Source organism: Hemibagrus wyckioides, linkage group LG28, assembly GCF_019097595.1.
Source record: "Hemibagrus wyckioides isolate EC202008001 linkage group LG28, SWU_Hwy_1.0, whole genome shotgun sequence".
Classification (NCBI taxonomy): Eukaryota; Metazoa; Chordata; class Actinopteri; order Siluriformes; family Bagridae; genus Hemibagrus; species Hemibagrus wyckioides.
In genome coordinates, this window is record NC_080737.1 from 16,296,238 (window position 1) to 16,308,374 (window position 12,137).

Sequence of the window (12,137 nt, forward strand, 5' to 3'; positions counted from 1 at the left end):
TACAGTCTCATGTCACTGTACATCATTATATCTCCAATAGGACATAAAAGCGAAGCCTTTGCAAGGATAACAAGCAAGTGAAGTTTAATTCGAGTCATTTTAGGAATGGTTTAAAACACCAGCAAATTAACACCAACAGCCCATGAGGGGAGAAACAAAAACAAAAACTTCATTATGGATCATTTTCCAGAACATTCCAATGTCAAACATTACAGATCACCAATACCTCCATTATTTTATATTATTTATTTTTTTTTTAACAACAGCAGCCCTTCATCGACAAAAGCTTATAAAGGAACCATTAAGGATGAAATGAGCTTTGAATGATGGCATTGAGACTGCGTTGTCCCAAGTTGCGTTCGTCCTGTCTGAAGTAGTTTTGGAAGGAAGCGACGGGAGAAATCCACCATCGTTCGTTACACTGGCCTTCTTTTAAACACTGATTGGCGAATCCTGATTGAGAAGAATATACTGAAAGTGTGAAAGGGGTGCCAAAACTTTCAGGGAGAGGTTAAAAAAAAAAATGGCACCAGGCAGCAAGTGAAACTGGCCGATGCTAAACTGGCTGAAATACTGACGGGTCACAGTTCTAGAGTGAACACTAAAGCTGTGGAGTTGGAAAACAGTACAAACAGAGGGTGTGTTTAAAAAAGGAAACAAAAACAGAGGGATGGCTAACGTTAATGGAGCGTATATTCCTTTGGCAATATATAAGAAGCATATGTAAAAGCAAAAGTGTGGCACTTGTTACATACTAGCACAACTCTTAACCATTCACTGTTAATCATCATAAAGACCACAAACGGCATCTTTTCGAGTGAAATCCTGCCCCTTGCTGCACCTAGCCCGTCTCCTCAGAACAGAAAATGGTCACCAGCTGAAGTACTTAAATACGATGAAAACGACAATTTAACGACTTTTCTAGCAAACCTCCAGATCCTCAGATGATGATCTGCCCAAAGTAATCATCTTAACGGTGAATTAACCAGGCGTGTACGTTCCTCGACTCTCGCATGGAGAGCGAAGCTCACGTTTTCGGGATGAAACCAGAAAACTCCTCTGTGGCTCCTCTGAACGTGCGACACGGCGATCGTAAAATGTCCGTCAGCGTCATTTCTCTTTCAAATGGAATAATAACACAAGATGGACCCTGTGAACAAGCTCCATGGTGCAAATAAATTACGCAGTAGTGAGCAGTTTTGTATTCGGTGATATTATCGTCCAAAGGCAAAACGGTTAATCAGTCTCCAATTTTGCCTGTGATGTGTGTGTGTGGGGGGGGGTTGGGTCGATGTCGCCCAGGACGGCTTCTGCGTGTCATTTTAAGGTCAAGCTGAAGCTGCAGAGGCGTTTCGTCTCATCCGTTTACACCAGATTGTACTCCTTCAGATTGAGCTGCAAGATGGTGTCCTTAACGGCGGCGAAGACGAAGCGGATGTTTTCCGTGTCTGTCGCGCAAGTAAAGTGAGAATAGATGATTTTGTCGCTGTCGGGATTCAGGTCGACAAACATCTTCAGGATGAACTCCCTCCCTGCCTGAGCGTCTCTCTGGGGGCCTGACAGTGAGAATGAGAAATGATAGCAATCAGAGGAAATTATAACATGAAAGATGTTATCATGTTTATAGAATCCGGTACAGTTATGAAATGACAAAACAATACATCCCAGACATCTCTCTCTCTCTGCACACATATACACACATTATATATATTATACACACACACACATATATATATATATATAATTAATTAAAAAAAATACGCAGGTTCGTTATTTAAATGTGTTCAATATTTATGGTGGCCCAGAAGTGCAAAACAAAATAAATCCAAAAACACAAGGACAACTGAGACAAACCGGAAAAGGTAGGTATAGTCTGCGAATGGAATTCTTACTGCTGATTGGACGAGACATCCGTCACTCAAGATCTACAGGAAGTCCAGCACTAGCTGCAGCAGTAGAAAGTGGATTATTGTGTGTATGAACGCAGCTCTGCTCTTATAGCGCTCCTTACAGCCTTCAATCTGGAATAGTTTGGTCTTCCTGCGTTTTTTTAGAGATCGCAAACTAACCTTTATACCATGATACGCTGTCAGAATATCCAAAATCACACAATATGAACATCCAGTCCAACAAGTAGTGCTGAATGAATTCCATTTTCATATAAATATAAAACACTTGTAATTTTCTTAAAAAGATTTAAAGTTGTACTATGGGGGGAAAAAAAACGATTTAAAGTGAAGGCAGAACTCCACACATGTACAAGAAATAAAGTTAGATACACAATTTCCTACTGCTTGTATATCCTGAGTGACAGATGTCTCATCTAATCAGCAGTAAGAATTCCATTCGGCAAACTATACCTACCTTTTCTGGTTTGTCTGAATTGCCCTTGTGTTTTGTTATTTTGGTTTCGGCTTATTCACGCAATAATCTGATGGTGTCGACTGCAAAGCGTAAACCTTTTCCAGCCTCAGTGTGAAATTACAACGTAGAAAATGATAAACACTTTTGGGACTGATAAAAATGTTAAAATAACCAGTGAGCACATCCTTCCATAACTGGGTACATGTTCCAGTCCCATTCAATGTTATGTTTAAAAGCAATCATACAGTCAGTGAAGTGATTCTGATTAACCCCAAATAAAGATCAGTAGTTTCTTCTTGGTTTCGTCAGACTGCTGGTCCGCAAAGAGCTTTGCAAAGCATGCACCGCATCTCAACGTTGAAAGGTATCGATCAGGAGAGCGGTATTAAAGAATTTACAAACGTTAGATGTACCAGGGAACATCGCCATAAAAGCCATCAACAAATAGACAAAATGGAACACCGTAGCGACATGAACAGCAAGGACATCAAGAAATTTATAAAAGGACAAGACAAAAACTAAACCAGGAAGCTGCCAAGACACTTAGTGACATTAAAGGAGCTGCAGGAATATCTGACAAAGTACTGGTTACTCTCTGCATGCGACACCAATCTCTTCATATATCTGGGATATGGGGAAGGACGGCTAGACGGACCCACGGTGCAGTGGTTGGTGGCGGCAGCATCATGTTTCATGGCTGCATCTCATCAGCCAGCACTTTTATCACAGACTTTTAATCAAGGTGGAAGGAATCATGAACAGCTACGAATTCCAGTCGATTTTAGTTCAAAATCTTCAGGTGTCTGCTAGGAAACGACGATGACCTGAAGTGTCCATGATCAACAAAAGAACGACTTAACCGTTTTTGAATGACCGAACCTAGACCTGAATCCAACGAATCTGATGGATCTAGCATGAGTGGGAAAATATTGCCGAGTCAGGATGATGGGCTGAGTAGTCATCTTTAAATCTAAAAGTGCTTCAGCAAAGCACTTACTAGCTTAGGGGTGTGCAAACTTATGCAACATGGTTAAGTTTGTTCGTTTTTCCTTTTCGTTAAAAGAAGTTTGACTGCTTTTCACTTCATTTGATCATTTTTAGATGTACAATTATAACAGAGCCATTTTAACAGAGGTGTGTAGAGTTTTCATATATATTTAGCACATCATAAAAGGACCACCGCAGTTCTAATTCACTCATAAGCCACGTACACCGAGTCCCGGGCTGACTCGGATCATCTTGACTTTTTTCCCAGCAAACGAGAGCACAATGTAAAAACCCAGCACCTTTATCACGAAGATTTAAAAACCCACTCACCATCATACTCAGGAAAGTAATCTACAAGATGTGAATACATGATTTTCTCCTCCAGCAGGTCCTTCTTGTTCAAAAACAAAATGACTGAAGAATTCTGAAACCAGGGATAGGTGATGATTGTCCTAAACAGTGCTTTGCTTTCCTCCATTCGATTCTACGAAAGAGGAGGGGGAAAAGAAAAAGAAAAAGGACACATCAAGGCAAGAAATGCTCACATCCACAAAGTAGAAGTGCTAATCTGATTAACGTCACAGTTTTATACACTGATCAGGCAAAACATTATGACCTCCTGCCTAATATTGTATTGGTCCCCCTTTTGCAGTTCTGACCCGTCATGCACTGTGTATTCTGACCCCTTTCTATCAGAACCAGCATTAACTTCTTCAGCAATTTGAGCAACAGTAGCTCGTCTGTTGGATCGGATCACACGGGCCAGCCTTCATGCATCAGTGAGCCCATGACCCTGTCACCGGTTCACCACTGTTCCTTCCTTGGACCACTTTTGATAGGTACTGACCACTGCAGACCGGGAACACCCCACAAGAGCTGCAGTTTTGGAGATGCTCTGATCCAGTGGTCTAGCCATCACAATTTGGCCCTTGCTCATCAAACTCGCTCAAATCCTCACGCTTGCCCATTTTTCCTGCTTCTAACATCAACTTTGAGGACAAAATGTTCACCTGCTGCCTAATATATCCCCCCCACTAACAGGTGCCATGATGAGGAGATCATCAGTCTTATTCACGTCACCTCTCAGCAGTCATAATGTTATGGCTGATCGGTGTAAGTCTTACTCTCATTTAATCCTGACCAGGGTTGCTGTTGATTTGGAATCGATCTCGGGAATATTGGTCATGAGGCAGGAATACACCATGCACACCTACACATTTATTGCCTCGGGTAATTTCGAGTCACCAATCCACCTACTGGCATGTCATTCAGAGGAAACCAGAGAACCCGGAGGGAACCCAGAGTGGCAGTAACCCGATCTCAGGGAACAAACCGGACAGAGAAACCACAGCTCTACTGTGCCTGACTAGTTAAACGTTTGTTATTCCTAATCCTGGAAACAAACGTTGGACATTTATGTAGATGTTCTTTCCGAACCGGCCGACTCGATTTGTAAATTTGTACTCTGGCGCTCTCTGCTGCTCACATGTGACACAAACCTCGTTATCAGATTCAACCAGGACTTGGTCGTATTCGCTCAGTGCCACCAGAAACATGATGGAGGTGACGTTTTCAAAGCAGTGGATCCACTTGCGTCTCTCTGACCGCTGGCCGCCCACGTCCACCATTCTGGTTCAGACAAGAGTAATCAGTTACCAAGCACTAGTGACGTCATAAGAACAGTAGAGAGAATAAACAATAGGTGAAATGTTCAGGTGTACCTGAATATGACGCTCTGCAGGTCAAAAGGGTACTCGATGATGCCCGTGGTGGGCACTCTGACCCTCAGCACATCCTGCTGCGTGGGTACGTAGGACGTTTCAGCAATCCGATCCACCGAATTCAGATAGCTGAAAAAGTAGAGAGAGATTTCACTCTGAAAAGTAAAACTCAGCGGTGAAGATCTCTGCACTGGAAAGAAATGGAAAGCTGAAAATCCCCTATTTACCATGACCTACATTTACTGTGTTTTACCCGCCCATTTATTGGTCACTTTCTGGTTCTAACCTCAGTTAACACTGGCTCGAAATGAAAACGCAGTGCATGTGTCCAGCCAAAACAGGAAGTTGTAGCAGAAGAACTCTCGCACTATTACGGATTTAGAGAAGTGAATAATCAGGTGTGATCTGGCACATAACCGAGCTACTGAGGATTTTTACATCAAACCTCTAGAGTCACAGTCGACACTGGCTGCAGGGGTGCTTCTTATTTCTTTGCTCGAACCTCCTTGTTTCCTTTCCTTGTTTCCTTTCCTTGTGAAGAAAGGGTGCAAGAAAAGGAAACTAGAAGAGGAGGAACTGAGAGAGAGAGAGAGAGAAAGAAAGAGAAAGCCGTTCTTGCTAGAAAGTCAACAAGGATAATGCATATTGAATTAGACTTAACTATACTATTACCGAGCCTGTGGTTACATCACACATCGGTCATCAAGAATAAACACGCATGTTTTCATCACTCTAAACCTCCTCTCCTCCATTTTAAAAACTTTTAGAGTTCCAATTCCCGGGTCACGTGCTAAGCGACGTAGGAATCAAGGAGAAATTGATTAGTGTTTTAAATCTGTACTCACTATTTGGTCGAATCGGAGAGCTGGTATTCTCTCCTTCGATCGTAGCACTCCTGGATTCCCGGATCGTTCCATAAACTCTTAATAGCATCTACATATGGATTTAGAAACGCTGAAACCTTTTCTACGTCCACTTCTCGAACAATATTTACATTGGCCTAAAAACAAGGAGTGGGAAATGGGGGAAAAAAATAATGATTATACAGGTCACGGACATAATCTTATATATAAATTAATAATAATAAAGCTCTAATGACTTAATCAGGTTGCAATCGAGTTGACTTAAAATCCCATTTAAGTTTATAGATTACAACCGAGGACATGACCCATTATTGTGCCGCCGCTGATAAACTCGAACCGTTCTGTAATGTGTTATTGAAAGAAAAAAAAAAAAGGGCTTGCCTTTAGGACCATCCAGAAATAGAAAAAAGCACCAGGACATTTCTGCAGGGCTTTGAATCTGTATAATTAATTTTACGGCCTGGAGGGATAATCTCATTAGGGCTGTACTGTGTGATTAACCAAAGTCACTGTCTCTCATCTTATTTGTCTCATGACTTGCCCTACTTCACAACAAAGATGCATCTCTGGGGAAATTCGACCATGGATGAGATCAAATCATCAAACTTTATGAACATTTTGATCGGGGGTGCCAGATCTGCTTTCAGTGCCAAGTGAGCTGGAGCACAGAAATCAGGGTGGTAGATCAGAAACATCAAATCCTCTTAAATATCTTCATTTATGTACAAAAAGAAAATTGTACTGGAATGGATATTCACCCCTGTTGCTGTAAAACCCCTAAATTAGTTGTCAAATTTCTAGCTTTCTAATGAAGAATTATATAAATCATTAGCAAGATATTATTTCTAAATTTTTTTGTGAACGCCGTTTAATTCATAACATTTTGACATTTGATTTATTTTGACAGAATTAGACCCGGCCCGGTGTTTGACACTGATGACGCTTCAGACTCGCAATTACATGATGCACTTGTTTATCATGTGATGCATATTGTGTAACAAGACCACACGAGAAAGACCCAGACATCCACACCCACAATCTGGGTGAAGACGGACAATTTTACCTTGTTGTGTTCATATTTGTAGGGAATCTGCAGTGTCTCCATGGCTCGGATCATGGCTTGAACGGACGTGAATATGTTCTGGTAAACCAGCTTGGTGAAACTTTTCCTGTCGTCCTCCGAGTAGCCCGAACCGTGAATGATCCTCATCTGCTTGATGAAGGTGCTCTTGCCGCTCTCGCCTGTCCCTGCAGCGGGCAGAGATTTAAGGGATTTAACAGACGCAGGAAGTGTTGCACAAACACACACAGCAAAGATCGTCTTAAGAAGGGAAGAACGAGTGATGTGGAGACGGAAAAACAAACAATAAGACACCTTCTCATGCCACCTGCTGAACATGTGGCCTACTGAAGCTTGCACAAGAGTGTGTGTGTTTTCTAAATGGAGCATGACATTTTAGCTGCCTCCAGCACAAAAGTATAACCTCAATCACTACAGAAAAATATCTGGGAATAGTCAAAATATTTCAAGAGGATGTTCTGCATCAGGAGCCAAGCGGTCCAAACATCCACGTTTGCGCATAAATAAATAAATAAATAAATAAATAAATAAATAAAGAAAGAAAGCACATTTATGGTGCACACTTGATCGTCTCAAATACACAACAAGCCGAGCTAATGACATGCTTTGCATACGCCTGCGTTAAAAGCCACATGCACACACTAGAGAGAGAGAGAGAGAGAGAGAGATTTGCATAACAAACCACAGCCCAGTTAGAGAACTTGGACGTGATTTCTTAAATTTCTGGTGTTGTCGGTGCTCATACCCAGCAGCAGGAGCTTGAGCTCGCGGCGGGAGTCCTTCTTGTCCCGGCGGAGCTGCCTCTCTATCTCGTCGTTGATCCGCCTCGCTTCCTTTGCCTCTTCGCTGAGGCAACACGCCATTATAGAGTCCAGAGTCATGTTTCTTCTTCCTTCCCCGAAATGAACTGTTTATAAGTTTCTCACCTATTCCATTGAAAATAAATAAATATATAATTATATATATATATATTTACGCTGGAAATCTAGGTGTTGACAATTAGGCGCACGTGAAGAAGGCTGTGGTGATAGTAGTAGTAAAGGCTAGTTTTCCTGTAGTTTGTCGGTCCAGCGTGGAGAACAGGAGAGGAGAACGATTCATGAAATGTCGACGCAATTTCATAAACAAAAAAATATGTATATATTGAGAGAGAGTTTACGGTTTACGCATCATCGCTCTTCAAACAAACAAACAAACGCGAGCTCCACCCCCCTCCCGAACCCGAGGCGACAAGATTTACGCACGTGCACATATATACACACACTATATTACCGCGGTGAAGTTAGCTTGATATTCAGACATTAGACAGACATTCAGAAGCGGTAGTTTAGGGACCGTCGACAAATTTCTGTACGACTGAAAAAAAAAACAAAAAAAAAAAAACACTTTCTTCAATAGCTTCTAGGTCATGTGACCCTGTGACCCCAAAGTAGTACCAAAATAATCTACTTGGACACCTCCACAGAGTACAACTCTTTGTATCCCAAAAAAATCTTTATTTTTAATTAAATTTTTATCAAAAAAACAAACAAAAAAAAAAACACTTTCAATAGCGTCATGTGACCCAAATCTAGTACCAAAATAATCTACCAAATAATGATCTACTAGTTTGGGGTCACATGACCTAGAAGCTACTGAAGAAATAGTAGGGGTTTTTTTAATAAAAAATGAAAATAAAAATAAAAAGAGATTTTTTGGGATACAAAGAGGTGTACCCTGTGAAGGTATCCAATTAGATTATTTTGATACTAGATTTGGGTCACAGGGTCACATGACCTAGAAGCTATTGAAGAAATAGTGTTTTTTTTTTTTTCTTCCCAGTCGTACAGAAATTTGTCGACGGTCCCTAAACTACCGCTTCCGAATGTCTGTCTAATGTCTGAATATCAAGCTAATTTCACCGCGGTCACTATATTGCCAAAAGTATTCGCTCACCTGCCTTGACTCGCATATGAACTTAAGTGACATCCCATTCCTAATCCATAGGGTTCAATATGACGTCGGTCCACCCTTTGCAGCTATAACAGCTTCAACTCTTCTGGGAAGGCTGTCCACAAGGTTTAGGAGTGTGTTTATGGGAATTTTTGACCATTCTTCCAGAAGCACATTTGTGAGGTCACACACTGATGTTGGACGAGAAGGCCTGGCTCTCAGTCTCCGCTCTAATTCATCCCAAAGGTGTTCTATCGGGTTGAGGTCAGGACTCTGTGCAGGCCAGTCAAGTTCATCCACACCAGACTCTGTCATCCATGTCTTTATGGACCTTGCTTTGTGCACTGGTGCACAGTCATGTTGGAAGAGGAAGGGGCCAGCTCCAAACTGTTCCCACAAAGTTGGGAGCATGGAATTGTCCAAAATGTCTTGGTATGCTGAAGCATTCAGAGTTCCTTTCACTGGAACTAAGGGGCCAAGCCCAGCTCCTGAAAAACAACCCCACACCATAATCCCCCCTCCACCAACCTTTACACTTGGCACAATGCAGTCAGACAAGTACCGTTCTCCTGGCAACCGGCGAACCCAGACTCGTCCATCAGATTGCCAGATGGAGAAGCGCGATTCGTCACTCCAGAGAACGCGTCTCCACTGCTCTAGAGTCCAGTGGCGGCGTGCTTTACACCACTGCATGCGACGCTTTGCATTGCACTTGGTGATGTATGGCTTGGATGCAGCTGCTCGGCCATGGAAACCCATTCCATGAAGCTCTCTGCGCACTGTTCTTGAGCTAATCTGAAGGCCACATGAAGTTTGGAGGTCTGTAGTGACTGACTCTGCAGAAAGTTGGCGACCTCTTCGCACGATGTGCCTCAGCATCCGCTGACCCCGCTCCGTCAGTTTACGTGGCCTACCACTTCGTGGCTGAGTTGCTGTCGTTCCCAAACACTTCCACTTTCTTATAATACAGCTGACAGTTGACTGTGGAATATTTAGGACCGAGGAAATTTCACGACTGGATTTGTTGCACAGGTGGCATCCTATCACAGTTCCACGCTGGAATTCACTGAGCTCCTGAGAGCGACCCATTCTTTCACAAATGTTTGTAAAAACAGTCTGCATGCCTAGGTGCTTGATTTTATACACCTGTGGCCATGGAAGTGATTGGAACACCTGATTCTGATTATTTGGATGGGTGAGCGAATACTTTTGGCAATACAGTGTATTCACACATAAACATATATATATATATGTATATACAAACCTCACTTTACAAGCAACAATTTGTTTTTAACTTTGTGTGTAATAATACAGTAAGTTCTGTAATCGGAGCTTGCATACACTTCAGCGGAAATATATATATGTTTATATATTTATATTTGGATCATCCGAATGCCTTGAAATCTTGGGTTCGGGTTTTCCTCTTCTCTTTCTCTCTCTCTCTTTCCAGTCGCTCGACTCCGGGCGTGGTAAAAAGCTGAATATGGCGGAGTTTCACTATTCACAATTCCCTTCCGACCACCAGACTGGAACAGTTGTGTTACAGGAAAATCCGCCGCAAAAACATCTCCACTCATGTACCGTGGGTCACATTAGGCGGAGAAGAAAACAAAAACAACAACTTAAAAAAAAACAAAAAAAAAAACAAAAAAAAACAAATCCGTCCGCGCTGAATTAATTCCTTAAAACGTTTCTGTGCAATCCACAATCCGGTAAATCCCAGTCGAAGTGCATTTGCTTTCGGCTCTTCCATATGTAATTGCATTACAGGCGCTACATCCACTCCCTGCCTGCCCATGTGACGTCTCTCTCTCTCTCTCTCTCTCTCTCTCTCTCTCTCTCTCTCAGAGAGAGAGAAAGAGAGGAAACACAAACACACACGCCACAGTAAAAGACCTGCTGTCTAAACGGACACACAACAATTTTACACACTATTTTACTTTTACACCATTCCACAAAGTATCCCTAAACTACTTCATTAATTTAGCGCCAAGTGTGTTTTCCCAATCATCTGAGGAAGGAACAAAAATCTTCCCACAGAGAGTGGCTAGTTAGCATGATTTATTTTTTTTTTCTTCACGGAATAATTATTAAAAGACAATTTTTCAGATCTGTATTACCTTGTCTTTATAGTCTAGTTATTATACTTTTATTCGTGTTTTCTACAGACTTTTACCGTCACTCACAGTAGTGAACAGTGCTGCCATCTTAAGACTGAAGCTGAACATACAGTATGCTATATACTGCTCGGTCTAATGTGGACACCTGACCATTACACGTATAGCACACAAAGCAAAGCTTTTTCTCAATGAACGTAAGACTACTGGGTTCAGGTTTGCATACACGGTGTTGCCGAACCTTTTGGGACACCCCTCCAAATCACTGAGTCCAGGTGTTGTTTTTCAGGGGTTGGGCTCAGCCCCTTAGTTCAAGTGAAAGCATACCAAGACATTTCATGCTCCCAACTTTGTAGGGAACAGTTTGGGGATGACCACTTCCTGTTCCAACATGACTGCACACCAGTGCACAAAGCAAGGTCCATAAAGACATGGATGAGTGAGTTTGGTGTGAAGGAACTTCACAGAGTCCTGACCTCAACCTGATAGAACACCTTTGGGATGAATTACAGCGGCGACTGTAAGACAGACCTTCTCATCCAGCATCAGTGCCTGACCTCACAAATGTGCTTCTAGAGGAATGGTCAAAAATTCCCATAAACACACTCCTAAACCTTGTGGAAAGCCTTCCCAGAAGAGTTGAAGCTGTTATAGCTGCAACGGCCGGGCCAACTCCATGTTACATTCATGTACACATAAAGGCAGACGTCCCAGTTTGGCTTGGTCTCCACTCTAATTCATTCCAAAGGTGTTCTATCAGGTTGAGGTCAGGACTCTGTGCAGTCAAGTTCCTCCACACCAAACTCTCTCATCCATGTCTTTATGGACCTTGCTTTGTGCACTGGTGCGCAGTCATGTTGGAACAGGAAGTGGTCATCCCCAAACTGTTCCCTACAAAGTTGGGAGCATGAAATGTCTTGGTATGCTTTCACTTGAACTAAGGGGCTGAGCCCAACCCCTGAAAAACAACACCTGGACTCAATGATTTGGAGGGGTGTCCCAAAAGGTTCGGCAACACCGTGTATGCAAACCTGAACCCAATAGTCTTACGTTCATTGAGAAAAAGCTTTGC

The 12,137-nt window shown here is 42.3% G+C and overlaps 1 protein-coding gene across 3 annotated transcripts; it reads right to left on the minus strand.

Annotated features, from left to right (window-relative positions):
- Positions 1 to 67: 67 nt before the first annotated feature.
- On the minus strand, positions 68 to 10,750 carry LOC131348039 (guanine nucleotide-binding protein G(q) subunit alpha). Of its 3 annotated transcripts, none has more exons than XM_058382591.1 (8): positions 10,345 to 10,750; positions 7,762 to 7,942; positions 6,999 to 7,183; positions 5,918 to 6,072; positions 5,073 to 5,201; positions 4,851 to 4,980; positions 3,682 to 3,835; positions 68 to 1,556 (listed from the first exon to the last, which is right to left on the minus strand). In XM_058382591.1, the coding sequence occupies exons 2-8, from the start codon at positions 7,895 to 7,897 to the stop codon at positions 1,366 to 1,368; spliced, it is 1,080 nt and encodes a 359-aa protein (XP_058238574.1). In that variant the 5' UTR covers positions 7,898 to 7,942; positions 10,345 to 10,750; the 3' UTR covers positions 68 to 1,365. The 3 variants fall into 3 exon arrangements, with proteins under 3 accessions (XP_058238574.1, XP_058238571.1, XP_058238573.1); XM_058382588.1 differs by having other exon boundaries at positions 10,213 to 10,750; XM_058382590.1 differs by lacking the exon at positions 10,345 to 10,750 and adding an exon at positions 8,952 to 9,104.
- Between the last annotated feature and the right edge of the window lie 1,387 nt (positions 10,751 to 12,137).